The 21,403-nt window shown below is 55.7% G+C and overlaps 1 protein-coding gene across 5 annotated transcripts in view; it reads right to left on the minus strand.

Moving 5' to 3' along the window:
* The window catches only part of PTPRU (protein tyrosine phosphatase receptor type U), a 79,878-nt gene that overhangs the window by 1,939 nt on the left and 56,536 nt on the right, over nucleotides 1-21,403 (minus strand). For 2 of the 5 annotated variants that reach the window (XM_047084094.1, XM_047084093.1), the window contains 13 exons: nucleotides 18,146-18,336; nucleotides 17,363-17,438; nucleotides 16,808-16,884; nucleotides 15,129-15,146; nucleotides 10,557-10,593; nucleotides 9,809-9,906; nucleotides 9,609-9,725; nucleotides 7,629-7,783; nucleotides 5,487-5,622; nucleotides 4,876-5,025; nucleotides 3,229-3,402; nucleotides 2,240-2,380; nucleotides 60-185 (listed from right to left, as the gene is read on the minus strand). In XM_047084094.1, the coding sequence (XP_046940050.1) occupies nucleotides 60-185; nucleotides 2,240-2,380; nucleotides 3,229-3,402; nucleotides 4,876-5,025; nucleotides 5,487-5,622; nucleotides 7,629-7,783; nucleotides 9,609-9,725; nucleotides 9,809-9,906; nucleotides 10,557-10,593; nucleotides 15,129-15,146; nucleotides 16,808-16,884; nucleotides 17,363-17,438; nucleotides 18,146-18,336 (1,496 nt within the window). The remainder of the gene's footprint in view (nucleotides 1-59; nucleotides 186-2,239; nucleotides 2,381-3,228; nucleotides 3,403-4,875; nucleotides 5,026-5,486; nucleotides 5,623-7,628; nucleotides 7,784-9,608; nucleotides 9,726-9,808; nucleotides 9,907-10,556; nucleotides 10,594-15,128; nucleotides 15,147-16,807; nucleotides 16,885-17,362; nucleotides 17,439-18,145; nucleotides 18,337-21,403) is intronic. The other 3 variants (XM_047084092.1, XM_047084091.1, XM_047084095.1) reach the window with 2 other exon arrangements.

A 21,403-nucleotide genomic window follows, 5' to 3' on the forward strand; every position in this document is an offset into this window, starting at 1 on the left:
TGACGAGGCTGCCCTGGCAACCCCTCGGGTCCTCGCCACAGGGCTCCCGGCTCACTCACCCGAGACATGTTCTGCACCCGGAAGACACGGGCCACCAAGTCTTCATCCACTGAGCCCGACACGAACTCCACCTCCATGAGACCATACTGCTGTCGGCCGGGCTCCGGCCAGTACTGCAGGCAAGGCTAAGAGCATGGACGGACAGGGAGGGCTGAGCAGAGGGGGCCAGGGCGGCCGCCGCCGCTCATACCCAGCCCAGACCTCCACACTTGCCCTGGGGCTCCCGCACACCCTGACCCACTCACTCGCTCCCAACTCCCCTGCAAAGTGCCCCCCCACCGTCCCCGCCACTCACCCATCAGAGCACAGTGCACACCAGCCCCCGATGCCTTCTGCACAAAGATACACCCTTCCTAGGTGGGCACTAACAATCCCTGCTGTGCAGCTACACAGCTATACCTAACACGCTCGCACACACACATCCCCACGTGAGGCTGCCTCCTTCTAGGGCCAGGCCTCGGGTCACCCCCACCCACCCCATCACCCCTGCCCCCAGCCGTCTCTCTTGCTGCCTCGCTCCCCAGCATCAGCTCACAGAGCTGGGGTGTCCCTGGGGTTGCAACACAGCTCAGGACCCCCACTCCTTCCCTAGGGCCCCACCATAGCCTCAGGGCCCTAAATGCCCCCTCCTCTCCAGGCTAGACTGGAGACAGCAGAGGGGTGAAGGAGGTGTATCCCCCCGCCCCAACACACATACAGACACAGGTCCTCCGGGCCAGCAGGTCCAGAGCCCCAGCTTCGAGGCTCAGCTCTGCCTAGAGCCCAGGCAAGGCTCTTCCTTCCTCTGGGCCCCCATTTCCCCATTTGTGAAACAGTCCTCAAGCTCCTCCCAGAGGACTCCCGGCTCCGCCTGCTTCCCTCTCTGACCACGCCCACAAAGAGAGGACCCTAGCTTCCTCTCTTCACCCGGGGTCCTGGCCACTTCTTAGTACAGGCCCTTACACATGGTGCTCCCCCCCTCCATGGATCACTCACCGGCCCTGTCTTCACCTAGTTAACTCTAACCTTCCTACACGTCTCAGCTCAGGTATCACCTCCTCCAGAAGCCTTCCCTGATACATGATCCCCCCAGGCTTCTCCACGTCCCAGGACCAGCTCCACGGCAGCCCCTTCCCTCTGTGCTGTCACTGTTGGTTTTTGTGCCCCACTCCCCACAGGACCGTGATATCTGAGGGGGGGCTATATGTTCTTCTGTTTCCCTACTGCCTGCTGCAGGGCCTGGCAGGCAGTGGCCAGTGGGAAAAGGTGGTTGAATGCATGAGCAAATGGTGAACGCTGAGTGACGTCTGTGTGAGCCTCCCTCCGGGTCCTTCCCCTCCACCTCAGCAAGGGCAGATTCTTCTCACACCGGATTCCCTCCAGACCCCTGCCCCGGGGCAAGAACCCACCACCCGGAAGTCCTAGGTCATTTATACCAAGTGCCCAACTCAAAAAGAGCCCAGTTAGCAAGGCTTCTCAGCCTTCAAGAGACCGTCATGCTCATTTTACAGGAATCCTCCTGGCCGCCTAGGACAGGGACATGAAGAGAGGCCCAGGGATGGAGGGGACAGGGCCAGGCGTGGCTGGCAGGCTGAACATCTGCACTTCCTGGAAGTGCCAGCCAGCCTTGGGAGCCCCAGAAGGAAACTGGGGCGGCCCCCAGGCTGAGGCCACCGGGCCAGTGTCTGGACCAACCTCAGCAGCAACTGCATCATCTCTATCCCTGCCATGTACGTAGCACCTACTGTGTGCCAGGCAGAAAAGAAACTGGGGCTCAAAGAGCCAATGAACTTACCCTAGATCAAACAGTCAAAAAGTAAGGAGGCTGGAATTTTACTCTGCCTTAAAGGCCCCCACCACGGCCAGTTAGTTCCACAGGCTCCGGAAGAAGGCAGCCTGGGGTAGGGGCACAGCTCTGCGACCTTGGAGGAGTCACTTCACCTCTCTAGGTCTTGATCTTCTCACCTGAAGCCCCTAAGTGTGAAGCAGAGTCCCTGGCATACAGCAGGTACTCAATAAAAAGCAGCTATTTCCCTCCCATCCGAAAGCCTCACTCTACAGAAGAGGACACCAAGGCTCTGGGAGGGAGCAAGACCCATCTGAGGTCACTCAACAGATAGGTGGTACATCTGGGATCCGACCCTGGGCTTTTGGGACACGCCCTTGAGCACAGCGAGGCCCTGGGCAGCAGAGGCCTCACCCAGGCAGTGTTGGACTGGTGCAGCTGGTTGAGCATGACAATGGAGGTGCACCCGTAATCGTAGACCAGCCGCCAGAAGTCAGGCGTGGTGCTCTGTAGCGGATGCAAGGTCACGATGAAGGCTGCGCTCCGTGTGTAGCTCTGCAGGGAAACCGGGACTCAGCGGGGCCTGCTCGCCACCCCTGACAGGGCCTGAGCACCCCCACAGGCTGTCCTCCCACTCTGCCCACCCTGGGCTGAACAGCCCTCCCCTCGGGGCCAGGCTGCCTCCAGTGGCCCATTTTAGAGGCTGGCTGGCACACTGAGGCCTGAGTTCATGGGGTGAGCCCCCAGGCCTCTGGTGCCCAAGCCCACGGCCCTTGGAACTAACCACAAAAGGTTCTCACATTTGTGGCAATGGGAACTTGGGCGTGGTAGTTAGAGGCTGGCCAAGCTTGCTCCCTGCCTCAGGGCCTAGGCATGTGCTATTCCTGTTGCCTAGAACAAATTTCCAAATATTTACATGGTTCTCTCCCTCCCTTCTTTGTGCTCTTTGCTTAACGGTCACCTCCGCAAAGAGGCCCTCCTTACCACCTCATCAAAAATCGTCATATACACACACTCCAAACCCCACACTACATATTTCTTCTGCCTGGTTGCTTTTTGTAGGAATTACCAGTGTATATTTGCTTACTGGCTGTCCCAACCCATCACCCAAATACAAGTTTCAGGAAAGCAGAGATTTAGGGGTATGGTCTTTGCCCGGCACGTGGTAGGAGTTCAATAAATATTTTTGAATAAATAAATCTCTACGTCCCTTCCGACTCCATGGGTGAAGGGTCTGAGACCCCAGCTGAGGGCCCCAGACCAGTCACAGGCACTGACGCCACTCCCGGCCCTGACCTCATCCCGACCAGACCCCTCGGCCCTTCCCCCTTGGCTCCCAAACCTTCCCAGATACTTCCCAGTGCGGGAATCCCAGAGCCCACCCCACCCCCCCAAGCCCTCACGTCAGTCAGGGCCGCGTTGATGTAGTTGTTAGGGTCCCCGTCGGTGGAGATGAGGAAGGGCAGGCAGCGGTCGGGCGGCAGGACATCCATGCTGCGGTTCTTGTCTCGGTTCCGGGGCAGCAAGGCGATGCTGCACTCTTCCACGTCCAGGGGTGGTGTGACCGAGTTCAGCGTCTAAAGGAGTGCAAGGAGCAACAGGGTGGGCGTGGGTGAGTATAGACACCCAGTGTTTGCTGGGCCTCCTCACAGCTCCCGCCGAAGGACACTGAGCTGGGCTACTAACCCCATTTTATGGTTGGAGACCTGAGGCCCGGACAGAAGGGAGAGAGAGCAGGGACCCCAAGCTCCCAGCCTCCAGACCGCGCAGGCTCTGAACAGCGCTCCGGAGACTCGAGTCTGCCTCCTTGCTCCCTGCATCACCTTAGACAAGCTGTCCTACTTCTCAGCACTGCTTTTCTCAGCCGTAAAGTGGGATAATAATATGCCTGCCGCGAGGGGCTATCGGAAAGATAAAGAGATGACGCCAAGGACCAAGCACGGCACCAGGCACATGCAAGGCTCCAGACGTGCGAGGCGCAGTGAGGACCGTTACGAGCTGCTCAGGCGCTTTCAAGAAGACAAGCCCGGAAGCCCCACGTCTTCTGCAAAGCGGACTCCGGGGGCCTGGCAGAGATGGTCAGCCCCGTCTGAACAAAACGCAAGTCCGAGGCACCTGTGCTGCCACAAGCCTGGGACTCCAGGTTATCTCCTCCACCTCGTGCCTCATTAGCCTGATCGATGGGGTCCCGGCTTCTTTCTCTTGTCCTTGGGGGTCCCTAATGGGGAGCCCCAGTCTCTCATGATCCCCAGAGCCCAACAGGCCCCAAGAATCACAGGCAGCATTTCCTATGACACCAGCCTACGCTGGCTGGATGGCATCAGGTATCCAGAAGGTGCCACCCCACGGAACCCTCGCGGGAACCTGGAGTGCAGCGGACATGTGGGGTCTCCGCCTGCCCACTGAGAACCAGCCCTCCCCCATCTCAGTCACATGACATGCTGAGAGTGGCTTCACCCCCAGAACCCCTCCTGGGCCCATCAATGTGTTCCATCTTCCTGGCCCCAGTGACTGGCTCCGGGAAGGCACCGGAGAGGCTGGTCTAAGACTTCTGTTGGGGCTGCTGGGAGTCCTTTCTCCAGTCTCCTGACACGAGCCTGGCACTGCTGGGGGCGGCCAGGGTGTGGGTCCGAGAAGCCGAAAACAAAGAAAGCAGAACTAAAAATGGGCAGAGGCTAAGTGTTGGCATCATCATCTGAGCCCCTGGATCCAGCCATAACTGAAGCTGCACCATCTTCAGACTCGTCCGTTACAAAAGTCATGCAGTTGGATTTTTGTCAGCAACCAAAGTTGCAAATCCTGAGAGTACAAACACTGCAGGGGCAATATTGACTTTCTTTCCGGGATAAGAAAACCAAAACTGGGAGAAGTAATGTCAGTGTTCAAGGCCAGTCTCTAAGTCCTTCCCAGTAGCCCCATTCGGTCCCTCTTTCTTGGCTCTCAATGACGCCTATAGCACTGAGGACTTCCCAATACACACACACACACACACACACACACACAGAGTCACAAGCCACATCCACACTCCTATACACACACTCATGCCCCACCTGGAACTCTTCCCGCAGCTGGGAGGAATTACTCTGGGGGTCAATGCGGATCATCTCCTTGTAGGTGGCCTTGAACTCGCTGACAGGGATAGTGGTCTCCCCACACAGGCAGGCCTCCAGGATTGCATCATGAATGAAGATGTACTGCTCCTGGAACAGGAGGAGAGAATATAAGGAACCAGGAGGGGACCAGGACCTAGAGATTTGGGGGTGATGGCAGGGGGAAGCGAGCCCAAGGTTGAGGCAGGGGTGCTGGAGCCCAACCACGTGTTACTACAGGTTGGACCAACCCTGCTGGAAACAACTTTCATGGGTAAGTTCACTCATCTCATATTCATCTCTATAATAACCCTGTGAGGAGCTCTGGAGGTGAGGGCAGAGCAAACACGAGTGGATCTTGACTGTAGAACCTGACCCTGGCCCACCGCTGTTTGACCTCACCCGAATGAACACAGTGGTGCGGACTCTGGGAAGACGCTAAGAGGCTGGCGGGCCAAGTTCAGGCATCTCAGCCCCAAGGACACCCCTCTGACACATTCCACCAGCTCTGAGTTCCGCCACGAGGGGCCCAAGTCCTGGAGAGGGGAGGGGAGGAGGGCTGCGTCCCCTACTTCTGTCTGGATCATGTTGACGCGCCGGGAGCAGAGGGCCTTCACACAGTTGTAAATGTCCACAACGCCCTCACACTCCGCCATGTCCAGCATCACATCCAGAACGATGTAGCAGCCTGTGCGGCCGGTGCCCGCGCTGGGGAGAGAGCAGCCAGGGGCCCCGTCAGAGCCTGGGGAGGGAGCCCGGGACCAAGAAGGGAAGAGGGGTTCTGGGGTGCCTGGCCATGCCTACACCACACAGGGACTGGGGGACAGAGACAGACACCCCACTGCACCAGCAAGGAGGAGCCAGGGAGGAGTCTGCAGCAGGAGTCGTGGTGAAAGGTGACACAAGACAGAGCTGGGGACGGGCCTCAGGAGGGGAGAGGGGGAAGGGTAGCAACTTAGCTGGGGAGAGGACAAAGGTGATGCTCAGAGCTTCATCCAAGAATGTTCTTGCCTCCTGGATAGCCCCAGATCTACACACCCTTCAAAGCCCCACACGTTCACAGCCGCTCGCATACTCAATGGAGCCTCCCCAACCCTTCCCCCGACATCATTCCTCTGAGCTCGGAGAGTAATTCGGGCAGGCTCTTATCAAACCCTCTTCCTGCTACGCGGTCGTCGTTTTTGTGGCTGTCTCCCTGACCTGACTGGGAGCTCCTCGAGAGCTGGGCTGGGTCAGACCCATCTCTGGGATGCTCATGGTCAGAAAGAGCTGAGCAGAGTTGAAGGGCGGAGCGAGAGGACAAAAATGACACCAAGCTGTCAGGCTCGAAATGGTGGCATCGGAGCATTGGCAAGAACGCACAGCAGTGGGTCTTCCACACGCCCCTGCCGGGGGCGAAATCAGTACCGCCACTTCGGGAAGCAGTTTGGCAGTATCTACTTAAAAGCGGAATGTTTACATGGCAGCAATTCTACCCCACGTACGTACCCCCCAGAAATGCACGCGTCTGCTGGCCCAAACACAGGCAATAGAATGTCCTTAGTGGCTCTATTCATAATAGCTCAAAGCTGGAAACCACCCAAATTCCTATCAATAGCAGAATGGATGAACACACTGTGGGTGAGTCACCCAGTAGCCTGTGATCCGACAGGGATGAATCTTACATACATGAGGTTCAGACACCAAAGAGTGCACACCGTAGGATTCCATTTATGCAAATTCAAAAACACAAAATGAATTTACGCTTGAGATGGCAGGATACTGATTGCTCCAGGAGCGAGCAGGTGGGTACAGACGGGAAGGCGGCTCAAGGGGGCTTCTGGATGCTGTTAGCGTTCTAGTTCTTGATCTGAACAGTGCTGGTGATTTCACGGGTGTGTTCAATTTATGGAAGATTGATAAAGGTATACACTTATTACGTGTGCACTTTGCTTTAAAGTATGTTATACCTCAGTGAAGTCTTATTTTAAAGACGGTATCTTAAAGAAGCCTAAAGACACCAAATGGAAATAGTCTGTGGGTGGCAGGGCAGGGAGGGACTGAGTCTGCCACGTGGTATTTGGGAAGCTGAGCGGGATCCAAGCAGAGGAGCCAGGACAGATACAGAGGCCAAGGACCTTTGGGTCGGGGAATCGGTAAAGCCACAGGGTTAGAGGCTAAGCTCCCCAGGAGGGGAGTGGGGGCAGGAACCAGACAGGACACTGAAGAGGCAAGAGAAAGATGTGGAGCCAGAGAGGAAGCAGAGCAGAGGAAGGGCCGCCGGGGTCACAGGAGCCGAGCAAGGCAGGACCGGGGACAGATAGGAGTGAGGGCCAGGAGTTGCACAGGGTGTGAAAGCCAAGCAGTGAGAAGAGCCCATGGGACTTGGAGAAGAGAAAGCAACCCCCCCCCCCCCGCCCCAGAACGTGGGCCAAACCTAGCACGCAGGTGTGCAATGCACACTTGCTGAACAGAAGCAGACAGAACTCAGCCTGCCTGGTGCCTCACCAAGCCCCAGCCCCCTCTGTCTCCGGCGCCTCCTTAGCCTCTAGGCCCAGGGCCTCTGCAGGTCCTGGGAAGCATATGAGGGTGCCGACCTCAGAGCCAAAGCTCAAGGGGCCCTTGGGGGTCAGTCTCTCCTCCGTCTCTAAGCAGGATGAACCTAAGCCTAGTCTCCCTCTGGGACCTTGAACACCACCACGCCCAGTCCTCTTCTGGGGATCCCGGTGCCTCACCTGCAGTGGATGACGACGGGCCCGGCGTCAGGTGGGGTAGAGGCCTTCACGCGCCGGATGAAGGCTAGCAGCCCTGTGGCGTGGTAGGGGACGCCGTGCTCCGGCCATGCTGTGAAGTGGAACTGTCGGACCTCGTGCCGGGCAGAGTAGCCTCTCTGGGGAGACAGGCAGAGTCACTGCTGGCATCCGTTAGACACCTGCCGGGTAAGCATCTCACCCCAGGATCTCAATTAATCCCAGTGATAAACTTACGAATGGGTACTGATGACTCATTGTACCAGCGAGAAAACCAGGGCCCAGAGAGAAGAAACTGCTTGCCCGAGGTTAGACAAGACGAGCACGACACAGGAAAGGGGCCAGGGCCTGCCTGACGCCTAAACCTGTCTGCCAATCGCCCACCTCTGCCACCGCGTTGCCGCGCAACCCCCAAGAGGTCACTTTGACTCTCTGGTCTTAGTCTAAAGGGGGAAAGTGTCTCCTTTGAGGATTTACAGAGGATCAAATGGGATCACAGACGGGAGGACTCGGCCAGTCACTGGCCATGTGGCCTCCTGAGTGACGCAATGACCCCACCTCATTGTCTTTATTTGTACAATGGGACTAATGGAAACACCTCATTCCAGAGTTTTCAGAGTGGAACCAACACATGTCACAGCTCAGCACGATGCTCAGTGCAGAGAAGGACCAACACCTGGCAGCTGTCATCATCTCCAATTCCTCTTGGAGTCATCAGTAAAGGGCAGTCCCCTTCCTGTTCTCCCACAATGCTCCCAGTAATGCTCCTCTTCCTGTCCTCCTGTAGTGCTCCCCTTCCTGTGCTCCATCAATGCTCCCTGCAGTCCTCCCCTTCCTGTCCTCTATCAATGCTCCCTGCAGTGCTCCCCTTCCTGTCCTCCATCAATACTCCCTGCAGTACTCCCTTTCCTGTCCTCTATGAGTGCTCCCTTAAGTCCTCCCCTTCCTGTCCTCCATCAATACTCCCTTCAGTGCTCCCTGCAGTGCTCTCCTTCCTGTCCTCCATCAATACTCCCTTCAGTGCTCCCTTTCCTGTCCTCTACCGGTGCTCCTTGCAGTCCTCCCCTTCCTGTCCTCCAGCACTGCTCCCTGCAGTGCTCCCATTCCTGTCCTCAGCACTACTCCCTGCAGTGCTCCCCTTCTTGTCCTCCAACACTGCTCCCTGCAGTGCTCCCCTTCCTGTCCTCCAGCACTGCTCCCTGCAGTGCTCCCCTTCTTGTCCTCCAACACTGCTCCCTGCAGTGCTCCCCTTCCTGTCCTCCAACACTGCTCCCTGCAGTACTCCCCTTCCTGTCCTCCAGCACTGCTCCCTGCAGTGCTCCCCTTCTTGTCCTCCAACACTGCTCCCTGCAGTGCTCCCCTTCCTGTCCTCCAGCACTGCTCCCTGCGGTGCTCCCTTCTTGTTCTCCAGCCTTGCTCCCTGCAGTGCTCCCCTTCCTGTCCTCCAGCACTGCTCCCTGCAGTGCTCCCTTCTTGTTCTCCAGCCTTGCTCCCTGCAATGCTCCCCTTCCTGTCCTCCAGCACTGCTCCCTGCAGTGCTCCCTTCTTGTTCTCCAGCCTTGCTCCCTGCAGTGCTCCCCTTTCTGTCCTCCAGCACTGCTCCCTGCAATGCTCCCCTTCCTGTGCTCCATCAATGCTCCCTGCAATGCTCCCTTTCCTGTCCTCTCTCAGTGCTCCCTGGAGTGCTCCCCTTCCTGTCCTCCATCAATGCTCCCTGCAGTGCTCCCTTTCCTGTCCTCTATCAGTGCTCCCTGCAGTCCTCCCCTTCCTGTCCTCCAGCACTGCTCCCTGCAATGCTCCCCTTCCTGTCCTCAAGCAGTGCTCCCCAGTTACAGAGCGACTGCCTTGCCAAGGAAGACAGCGGAGCCCTCCTCACCTCTCCTGCTTCTGCGCTGGCAGGTGGGAGGTGGACTCTGCCCCACCTCTGCAGGCACCCCTGGAGGGACCACGTGACAGGAGACTCACCCGCTCCAGGGCAAAGGTGCGCACGACATACTCGGCCAGAGTCTCCGTCTTCACCAGCGTGATCTTGATGTCCCCGTACATGTCCGAGTCCTCCGGCCAGTACCGTGAGCACTTCACCTGGAGTCCCACGGGAAGGCTCAGTAGGCTCTTCGCTGCCCCCCTTGGCCCGCCTTACCCCCTCACCCCAAGGCCCTGCTTACCCTGCCCACCTCCACCAGCTTGGTGATCATGACAATGCTGGAACAGTGCTCCTGCCACACCATGCGCCAGAAGTCGTAGACCATCTCGGGCTTCGGCCCTGGGGCGCAGAGGGTGCTAGTCCCTGAGGCAAGGTCTCCACCCAGGGCCAGCACACCTGCTGCCCGGCACCACCACCCCAGGCCAGGAGTCTCCCGAGCCCCATGGAGGGCTTCGTGCTCATTCCACGCCCACCCCACCCAATGCCAATTTGTGCCTGGAGGGCCCTGAGAGCATCAGAGAGGGCCTGGCTGGAGACCCCAATCATCCTGAGTGAAACCCAGGGGGGCAGAGCTGGAGGGCTAGATCCTTGGTCTATAGTGCAAGTCTCCCGGAGGGATGGACAAGTAAATGGTTGGCGGGGGCGGGGGGAAGACAGCCAGCAGGTCCCAGGAACCGCCCACCCCACCCCACCCCCCACAGAAAGGCACAATCCACACTCGTCAGAACTGAGCCTGGCTCCCCCCTTCTGCATGCACCACCTCAGAGACAGACAGATGGACAGACATGCGCGGAGCATGTAGGGGAGACACAAACACAAAGAGGGGCAGAGACTGTTGGCCGGATTCCAGAAGACCCAACCAGACAGTGGGGCTCAGAAAGTAGAGAGACAGCAGGGAGCAGACGGGGAGTCAAGCAGATCAGAGCGAAGGCAGAAAGGCAGCAGAGGGTATTCAGCACACGGGGGCACACGGGCAGAGGTGCAGGTACCTTGAGTGGCTATGAAGTGGTTTGACCTGTGGTAACCCTGGAACGGGAGAAGAGGGTGTGGTGAGACCCCAGGGAGCAGCCCCGCAGTCCTTCAGATCTCACCCCCTCTGCCCTCCTGTCCCAGAAGCAGCACACACACCCATAGGCAACTGTCCACCCTCTTCCCTAGGCCCTCCAAACCAGGGTGGCCCTGCCCTCCCAGCCCCCCAGCAAGGAGGGAAGAGCAGCTGGGACACCAGTGTCTTGGGTCCAAACCCATCTCTGCCTCTCTGCAGTGTGACACCACAGAGGACATGACTCCTTTATGGGCCTAAAAGGTCTCTCCACCCACAAACTGGGGGGAATTACCCACAATCAGCTTACAGCCCAGATGTTTGGATACAAATAAAGACCATGGTGACCCTGCCCAAGTTACCAGGGTGTCCCCAAAGCCCCAGAGGCCTAATCAACCCCAGACCCCAGGCTGGGTCTTATCAGTCACCCCAGTCCCCTCGTGGCAACCAGATGGGCAGTGCCCCCTCCCCGCAACATGTCATCCAGAGTTTGGGGAACCCAGGGACCCAGATGAAGGCTTCAGGCTGGAAGCAGATGGACACATGAGTTACTCATGGCCCTCAGACAAAATTTTTGAATCTTTAAAATCAATAATAATTTTTTGAGACCCTATTATGATCACATACTGTGCTAAGCACTTTACCTACACTATCTCCCACAAAAGAGAGGGCAAGAGCTACTGTATCATCCATCCCGGAGCCCTCAGGCTGCAAAGGGGAGCCAGCCCCAACTCCCACTCCGAAGCCACAGCCAAACCCCGAGGTCCTGCCCTCACGTGACACCCAGGGCATCAATGCAGACAACATGGGAAGGGAAAAAGTACCGCAGCACTGATGCAACAGAGAACAATCAAGCTCGGCTGCTCACCTCAAGTTCGCGGCCACAACCCAGCTCCCCGCCCCCACCCCTTACTCTGGCGCAGAGGGAACCCTGGAGTCAGGCTGCCAGAGTTCAAATCCCAGCTCTAACTCTTGCTAGCCGTGTGCCCTCAGGCAAATCCTATCATTTCACTATGCCTCGATTTTCACATCTACAAAATGGGAATTACAGTATTTCCCTCCTAGGGCTGTTGCGAGGAGTAAACAAAGTAACGTAGGTCAAGGGTTTGGCGTAGGTCAAGGTCAGTACTTAATCAATAGCAACTATTAGCACCTGCTACTACTTTAAAGTTCAAAAAGCGTATCCCTGAAAATTCAAATAGTATGGATGTCAATAATTCCTAGGGCAGACAGCTTACTACGGGGGTTAAGAATCTGAGTTTGGGGGCGCCTGGGTGGCTCAGTGGGTTAAGCGCCTGACTCTTGACTTCAGCTCAGTTCACGATCTCACGGTTCGTGAGTTCGAGCCCTGCATCAGACTCCACACTGGCAGTTTGGAGCCTGCTTGGGATTCTCTCTCTCCCCCCTCCCTGCTTGTTCTCTCTCTCTCTCTTAAAATAAACGTTAAAAAAAAAAAAAAAAAAAAAAGAATCTGAGTGTGGAGAGTCAAATTGACCTGGGTTCCTAGCTCGGCTCTACAGAACAGCCATGTGGCTCTGGGCACTAAAAAGGCACTTCTCAGCCTTTAACGTGGACAGGAATCTCCTGCGGATCTTGTTGAAAGGGAGATTCAGATTCGGAAGGTCTGGGGTGGGGCCCAGGATTGTGCAATCCCAACCAGCTCCCGGGTGGTACCAGTGCCAGATCTCAAGACACACTGGAGTAGCCGGCCCCTCAGCCTCTCGGAGCCTCTGGTCCCTTCTGCAGCATGGGGATAACAGTGAAACCCCGACCCCAGAGATTCTGCTCTACAGCTACACACCATGCCCAAAACACAGTTCAAGTTACCCACAGTGAAGAGCGCCCCAGAGCCACTCCGCCCTCACTAGAGGAACCGCTCTGGATATACGCTAATTCCCCAGCCACCGCCTCTGCCTCAAGTCCTCGGCTGAGCTGCTGGGCAACCGGGGTCCCAGGGGAAGGCCCAGCAAAGGCGCTCCCAGGGCTGCCCTCCCACCTCCAGCACCGGTCAAGCTGGGAAGAAGCTACTCCCCCTAAAAGCAGTGTGCCTGAGACTCCCACACGAGAGCAAGCATCTCTTCTGATTCACCCATCTCTGTCCCTCCCTCCGGTGCCCGGCACAGTGCCAGCACCCAAGCTAGTCAGCCGATACAGTACATAGCTGAACAAGTTTGAAACAGATCATCCTCAGTATCTGCACATTAACTTTTCCATTGCACATGTGCGTTCCTGCACAATTATATTACACAGAGAACGCTACGGTGGGAAGTGTAAAACGATCAGGTGTTAAACAGATCACTTGGAGCACACCCACTTGAGAAACCAGCATCTGAGAGCACACTGGTCCTCACACCCTGGGCATCAGCGTGACCTGGGCGCCTACTCCTGGGGCACACCCCCCCGGCTGCCTGGAGCCTCTCGTTGGGTGGTTCCGGGGGACTGACCACTTGCATCACGGACAAGAAGGCATCTGGACGCTCCTCACCGGGCGAGAACCACAGTCTAGTATGAGGGTGGAGGGCTCCTGCTGGGCTTGAGGCCCAGCTCCGTGCGGCCATGAACAAGTCACTGAACTTTTCTAAGGCTCCATTTTCTCATCCACCAACTGCTAGTCCCTCCCTCTCAGAGTACGGTAAAGAGGAAATGATGGGCCTGAGGGTGCCGGCACAGAGCCAGGTGCCCAGCCGATGACACTCTTGTTGACTAGCACGTGAAGGTGTATTAAACCAAGTCTCCTCAGGGCACCGAAGGGCGACAACAAGGAACCAAAAGGGTGGGACTATGTGTTGTATGGAGATTCAGATATAAAGAAATGTACCTAGGGGCTTCTGGGTGGCTCAGTTGGTTTAGCCTCAGACTTCGGCTCAGGTCATGATCTCATGGCTCAGGAGTTCGAGCCCCCCCCCCCCCCCGTGTCGGGCTCTGTGCCAACAAGCTCAGAGCCTGGAGCCTGCTTTGGATTCTGTGTCTCCCTTTCTCTCTGCCCTTCCCCCACTTGTACTCTGTCTCTCTCTCTCTCAAAAATAAATAAAATCATTTAAAAAAAAAAAAAAAGAACTGTACCAACTGTACCTATATTCACCACCTCCTAAAGGGGGCGCTAGGGCTGAGTATATCCACTGCATTTCATGGGCCTAATGTTCCATTTAAATTTGGGACCTTTACAAACTGTTTAAGCACACTCCAAATGGGGGGCAGGGGGATGTCTGGGACCAGCTGCTGGTCCTCCAGCAGCTGTCACCACATGGACCTTTCACTTCATATATACAGAGATGTGTATATTTCTGTACTGTCTGAAATATGATAATGAACTATATTTTTACAATCTTAAAAAAAATAAGAAATATTTTTTAAAAGAAAAAAGGAGGTAAAATAGAAAGATACCCACAAAATAGCAAACAATCCCATCAGGTTATCAAATATTATTTTAAAAAAATAATATACAGTTGACCCTTGAACCAGTATAGGGGTTAGGGGTGCTGACCCCCTGGGGCAGTGGAAAATCCACACATAACTTTTGACCCCTCAAAAGCTTTACTAATAGCCTAGTTGACTGGAAGCCTTACCGATAATATAAACAGTCAAGTAACACATATTTTCATATGATATATGGTACTATACACTATATTCTTAAATAAACTACAAAAAAGAAAATATTATTAAGAAAATCAAAAGGAAGAGAAAATACATTTGCAATACTGTACTGTATTTATTTTTAGAAAAAAGTAAGAAAGTGGACTAGCGCAGTTCAAACCTATGCTATTCAAGGGTTGAATGTATATTAAAAGCCAAATTAAAGGATTACTAGACGAATAGGATTTTTAAAAAATATTCCTGGAAGGTCCAGAGATGACCTAAGTTTTAAAAACAGAATACCCAAACTGCATCCCCAAAATACAACATTCCAAGTAGGGATAAATTGGCGGCAAAGTGGTTAGGTCTGAGTTTCAAGCAAACTGACCACAAAGGGATTTGAACACCCAGAGAAACTAGTTTTAAGGGGACCAGCAGGACCATTCTTACTTCCTTGAAGACCCTGCCCCCCAAGCAGCAGAAATGGGGCACCCAGAGCGGCATCCCCCGCCCGCCCCTCCCAGGGCCCCGCAGAAGGTACAGCTAGTGAGACTCATCGGGCATGGGGATCTGGGGGACGAAGGTGACAGAAGGTGGTGGCTGGTGACTGGGGCCTGTGGAAGCACCCCAACCCTGATGCCCCATCTCCGGGCAGTGGTGGAGGGGAAGGAATTGCTTACAACAGGGATAGTCAAATCTGCAGCCCCGAGTGACCCCTGGCCAGGCTGCTGAAACGGACGGTTGGCATTGGGCACACGAGTGGAGGGGAAGGAGGATAGAGACAGGGACAGAGAGAAAGAGAGACAGCTAGAGACCATGAGAGAGTCTGAGATACAGCTGGTGAGACAGACAGACAGGAGGAAGAGGAGGAAGAGGAGGAGGAGGAGGAGGAGGAGGAGGAGGAGGAGGAGGAGGAGGAGGAGGAGACGGGGAGAGAGATACTTACTTCACGGTTTATCCGAATCTTAATGATTCCAGTGAGGGAACAGTACAAAGCAAAAGAGACAGATATTAGGCCAGAGGCAGATGGAGATGGACGGAGCACAGGAGTGGCCAGGATGGGCGATGTGAGCAGGGGAGGCAGAGCAGAGATGAGGGCCGGGCTGGGCTGGAGAGCGGGGGCCGGGCTGGGCCGGAGAGCAGGAAGTGGCCTGAGCCTCCCGGGACCCAAGGGAAGCCACCTGGGACACTGAGAAGGCCCAGAAGAGGCTCCTGTTGCCCAAGTCTAAGAGGCCAGGCCCGGCCCGTACCCCAGTCAAGGGAGAGCATGGGAGGTGGGGGAGAAGGCAAGGAATTCTGGAAAACATGGGGCAGCATATTTTCTGGCCCCCAGGAGGTGAAGAAGAGGGAGAGGTCTCCAGAGTCCCTGACTGTCCTGCCTCCCACGTACACACCTCCCTCCTCCTTTGCTCCTGCTGCCCCCCATTCCCGCCCTTTCCTCTCTGGCCACCCAAAGCCAGCTCAAACCCCCACCTCCATGCAGCCTGCTGTGGCTAACTCTGGCCCTACCACTGACTCGCTGTGTGACTGGTCATTCCTCTTTTCTGGCCTGTGCTTTCCCAGCTAATCTGAGGTTATTTCACTTGTCTGTATGTTTACAGGTCTCCCTCACTAGCACCTACACATTCCAGGAGAGCAGGGACGCTGTCTATCTTGTTCACTGCTGTATCTCTGGTGTCCAGCACAAGGCCTGGCACATAGCGGCCGCTCAAAATACATCCGATAAGTGAAGAAACGATTATCTCCCAAACTTGGCCTGCTGTCAGGACAGGGGAGTCTGACCAGGGTCCCTGGGCCCTGTTCCACCTCACCCTCATTTACACCTGGGGAGCAGATTCATCACCCAAACCCAGGCGTCCTGGCTGCCTGCCCTGTCCCTAACCCCTTCCTCTGGTCCAGCCAGACCCAGCTGCTACACTGGACGCTAGGGCAGCCTGATGGTTAGCAGCAAAGGCTTTGGAGACACAGGCTGAGATGTGAGTCCCTGTTTGCCCACTCCCTCGCTATGCGACCTTGGACAAGCAGCTCCACCTCTCTGAGCCTGTCTCCTCACCTGTAAAGTGAGGCCATCATGCTAACTACCGCGTAGCATGATTGTAGGGATGATAGAAAATGACATCTTCCGTATAAAGCGCTTAGCACAGTGCTTGGCACACAGTACATGCTGGATAAACACGAGTTGTTATTCTTAAAGTACCACTCTGATCACAGAACACCTTTAGCAACTCCCTGGTACCCCAGGCGAAAGGCCAGCCTCCTAAACCTGCCATCCGAGGCCTGCACAGTCCGGCCCCTGCCTACCTGCAGCCTTACTCTGTGTCATGCGAACCCCACTTGGCCCCTCACTGAGGGGCTCCTTCCTCAACTCCAGGCCTAGCTGTCTGCTCACTTGCCTTCATTCTGCTTCCCTCAAGCCCCCCATCTGTCTGCCCTGGGGGAAGCTTTCCTGATGGCTTTCTTCTGCCCTCCCCTCCTCTGAGCTCCCTGGAGCTGACTGCGGGAGGTGGGGGCAAACCCCCATGTATTCCCTGCCAGGTTTCTGCCCACCCCTCCCCCTCCCCGCCCTGGGCAGTGCGCCTGGAGTGGGCAGGGCCAGGCCAGCAGGGATGACGGCGAGGCACTCACGTCTATGTAGTTGGCGTTAATGTAGTCGGCATCCGGGCCTCCCAGCATCGGGGGCAGTTTCACTCGGTGCCGATCATCTGGAAACACAAAGCAGGTGGCCATGGGGTGGGTTGGGGAGTGCAGAGCTAGGGAAATGAAGGAAGGCTTCCTGGAGGCCTGAGGTGTGGCACAGGCAGGACAGCCAGGGGACCCAGAGGCTCGGGGCTGACCAGGAGGCTCTCGGCACCAGAGAAGGCAGGACAGGCCAGTGGTTAGAATCTGGGCTATGGTACCAAGGAGGCCCAAGGTCATGTGCTACTCAGCAAGTATTAGCTGTGTGACCTGGAGCAGGGGGCTTACCCTCCCAAGCCTCAGTTTCCTTATCTGTAAAGTGGGGGTTATAATATGTCCCATGTCACTGGGTTATTAAGGGTAGCAAGTAAAATTATGCGTGTAATAATCGGCACGTGGCTTGGCACGTAGGAGGCCCTCAATAAGTGGTTCACTCTGGCCGCTCTCGCCCTCCCTGCTCCCTCCCATCACTGCCCCAGTTCCAGGCCCTTCCCCAGGACTCACAGGCGGGCACAGGCTCTGGCCGGCTGCCCTTGACCTTGTCTTTCTTCTTTGTGGCGTCCCAGCCTTCAAAGAAGCTCTGCCAGAAGGGAAAGTAAAGTGGTTGTCAATGGGGCAGAGAACCCCCCTCCCTTGTAAGACCCCATCCCCTTAACAGGATACAGGTGGGACCACAGATAAGGGCCAGAGGCAGGGTTCAACTTGGAGCCTGAGACAGTCCCTGTATATCCCTTTATCGGCAAAGGACTAAGAGCAAAAGCAAGGGGAGGAAAGGGTCAGAGTTTACAGACACGTTAGAATGAGGGTCAGGTTTAGGGTAAATCCAGGTTTGAGTTGGGAAGAAGATAAAGGCGAAAGGCAAGCTGAGATCAGAATAAGGTGGTGCCACAGTCTAGATGGAGGGAGGACAGGCTTCAAATTAGAGTTCAAATGGAACTTAGGATGAGTCAGGGTCAAAGTCGGACTGGGTGTTAGGTTAGAGGTCAGGGTCGGTATTGGTGGTCAGAGTCATATCGGGGAGAGGATAGAGATCATGATCAGGGTCCAGATGGAGACTACGAGAAGATTCAAGGTCAGATTTCAAGTGAGGGTTAGGACGAGTGTGAGAAACCAGGTCAGTCTGAGGTTGGGATCAAGGTAAAAAGAAAAAATTAGGTCGAGTTAGGGACTGTCAGAGCAAAGGTCCATCCCGGGCTAGGCTGAGGGTTGCCCAGGGTCAGGGTCCACAGTGAGGGGGAGCCAGGCGAGGCCCTGGCGAGGGGGCCCGGCTGGCCTGGGGCCCTGCACCTCGTACTCCTGCTTGAAGCCATAGCCCTCGGCCGTCTTCATCTGGTTGATGTGCTGCAGGAGGTCGGCCACGCGCACTGCGGGGTGCAGCTGCCCCGTGTGATATGGGGAGCCCTTCCGGCCACACGGACGCCGCGGTGAGCCCCCCAGGAGGCTGCTGGCCTCAGTGACCCCACCACTGCGCTGGTCTCCTGCAGTCAGAGAAAGGACAGGGGGTTCCTGACACGCACAGCCCCCAGGCTGGGGAGTTCCAGACAGACTCGGGGATGGGGGAGGGGCGGGGGGAGCATGGCCAACAAGGAGGCCGTTCCCTGGGGCCGAGCAGCCTGGCTGGGCCCACGCGGCGCACCCCTGGGCAAGTCCCTTCCCTCCTGCCTCGGTTTTTCCGGCTGTAAAATGAGCGCGTTGGGTCACGTGACCTCGGAGGGCCCTATTGGCCCAGCCCCGCCTGCTGGGATCCTGGGCTCCCCTGACTCCGTCCTGTGGCTCCCCCAGCCCGGACCACCCCTCTGTGACCTCACCACACTGCCTGCAGGGGGCAGCGCTCAGCAGAGCCCAGGAGAGTACCCCCCCTCCCCTTCTTCCAGGGAACAATCTGGAACAATTGGCAACTCCCAGTAATTACCCCCATTCAAAGACAAGCAAATCCCCAAATTAGCTGCCGCTGCCACCCCCTCCATAGATTAATGCGAGGCACCTGAATAGAAGCATTTCTCCTGCGCAAGCATTTCCATTGTCAGCCTGTGCAGCGGCCTCAGCCAATCCGGGAACAGGTCGAGGGGTTCACAGCGACACACACACACACACACACCCAGGGAAAACTATCCCCTCCCCCCAGGCCCACCGACTCCTCGCTCTCCCAGTCAGCCTCCCCAAGGACATCCCACCATGGTCACCCAGATCAGGTTGTGGCACTGAGAAAAGTGCCCCACTCTGGACACTCCCTCTCACACACTCACCACTCATTTCCCTCCACTTGTCCTGGGTACCATGCAGGGGCTTAGTCAAGGCCAGCCCTCCGTGTTGCTCATGGCTGTTCTCTGCCCAGGTCTGCGCTGGACGGGGCAGGTGAGGAACTCCCAGGAGGGCCTAGATGCCAGCACCCTCCCTTGTCACCACCTCCAACACCCTTCCCCTCCTGTTCCTGCCTGGTGAACTCCTATCCATCCTTCAGATCTTAGCCAACAAGAGCCTTCCTAGGGAACCTTCAGTGCCAGGCATCTGCTTCCTACTCATGATTAACTCATGATTGAAGGCATGACACCAGGACAGACTGCTGTGCTGCTCAACTCCCCCAAACTCCAAGTCCCTTCTCTTTGAATCAGGGGGACTGCCCTGCCCTGCTTGGGTCCCTTAGTCCTGTGCCTCCGTTTGAAAACTGCCTCCAGGCAGACAGGCAATGTGATGGCATGGCCCACCTCATTTATTTCTCTTCTCTTGGGAATCAGTCCTGAGCTGCCTGCCACCCAATGTCTGAAAACAATCACTTCACATTTTATCCAGATTTTCTAGTTACTTACAGCTGGAGGGCAAGTCATGTGCCAGTGATACCACTGTGGTCAGATACCCCAAGCCCTTAATTCTTCAGATGGAGAAGCTGAGGTCCAAAGAAGAGAGACTTGCCTAACACAGTGCTTGCTAAAGTGCATTCCAGAAAATACTGACCATGGTAGATGACTAAGTGTTACTCCATTAAAAAGAAGCAGACAAGCGGGTGGGGCTGCCTGGGTGGCTCAGTCGGTAAAGGGTCCAACTCTTGATTTCAACTCAGGTCATAATCTCATGGGTTCATGGGACCCAGCCCCGCATTGGGCTCTGCGCTGACAGTGTGGAGCCTGCTTGGGATTCTCTCTCTCCCTCTCTCTCTCTCTCTCTCTGCTCCTCCCCCACTCACATGTACACATGCACGCGTTCTCTCTCAAAATAAATAAATAAACATTTAAAAAGAAGAATAAGAAGAGAAGAAAGGTGACGAGGGGTTCTCTGTTTTAAAAGACTCCATGAGGGGCGCCTGGATGGCTCAGTGGGTTAAGCCTCTGACTTTGGCTCAGGTCATGATCTCACAGCTCGTGGGTTCAAGCACTACGTCGGGCTCTGTGCTGATGGCTCAGAGCATGGAGCCTGCTTCGGATCCTGTGTCTCCCTCTCTATCTGTCCTCCCTCTGCTTGTGCTCTGTCTCTCTCTGTCTCTCTCTCTCTCAAAAATAAATGAACATTAAAAAAAAAATTAAAGGAATCTATGAAATTCCAGTTGAAACAAAAGTAAATATGTCTTTTTCTCTGTAAGACCTCTCAGGGCCTCTACATATTAGTGTGCATTTTAAATCTCCAAGAGATGGGGTGCCTGGGTGGCTCAGTCTGTTGAGCATCCGACTTTGGCTCAGGTCGTGATCTCGTGGTCCGTGAGTTCAAGCCCCGCATCGGGCTCTGCGCTGACAGCTTAGAGCCTGGAGCCTGCTTCCGATTCTGTATCTCCCTCTCTCTCTGCCCCTCCCCCACTCATGCTCTGTCTCTCTCTCTCTCTCTCTCTGTCAAAAATACATAAATGTTAAAAAAAAAACAAACTCCAAGAGCTGAGTAGAAATAGCAATGTTTCACCACAGAGAGCTTTTTGTTTGTTTGTTTCCTGAAACATCCTCAGGGGATACAGTGTAACGTGGTGATTAAGAGACAGGCTCTGGAGCCAAATAGGCCCGAGATCAAATCCCATCTCCGCACGTCACCTTGGTGATGGTACTTCCTCTCCCTCAATTTCTCTCGTCACACGTCAAATGAAGACAAAAACTGTTCCTCTCCAATACGATTAGATAAATATTAAGCAAGATAATGCATATAAAGCACCCAGTCCGGTGCCTGGCACAGAGTGAGCACCTGTAGTTGGGGCTGTTGACATAAGTAGTCCCAGAAAGCCAGGGCAGCTGGCTGGCCAAGCGGGGGCCTTCCTTCCTTGGTCCTTCTCCACTGTAGGACCCCAGCCGGCTGCTTTACGGCCAGCCTGCCACCACTGACTCAGCGTGAGAGGTCCCCATGGTAAAGTTCACAGACTAAGCAGGCATCAAAATCATCGCAGCTTTCTGTTCCACACCACAAAACTCTGGCCTCCTCTGTTTGGAAAGCCAAGAAGGAGGTGGAGGCTGGACCAGGGGCGGGGCGTGGAGAGAGACAAAAGGAGTTGACACATGGCCCCCGCCTCCCGAAGACACCTGGCCTTCACGCCTTCTCCCTGCCCTACGCCGTGCCCCGGGGCCCACTCCCCCT

Source organism: Lynx rufus, unplaced genomic scaffold (assembly GCF_022079265.1).
Source record: "Lynx rufus isolate CCGP_SWC_20201006 ecotype Redwood Valley unplaced genomic scaffold, mLynRuf1.p SCAF_2, whole genome shotgun sequence".
NCBI lineage: Eukaryota > Metazoa > Chordata > Mammalia > Carnivora > Felidae > Lynx > Lynx rufus.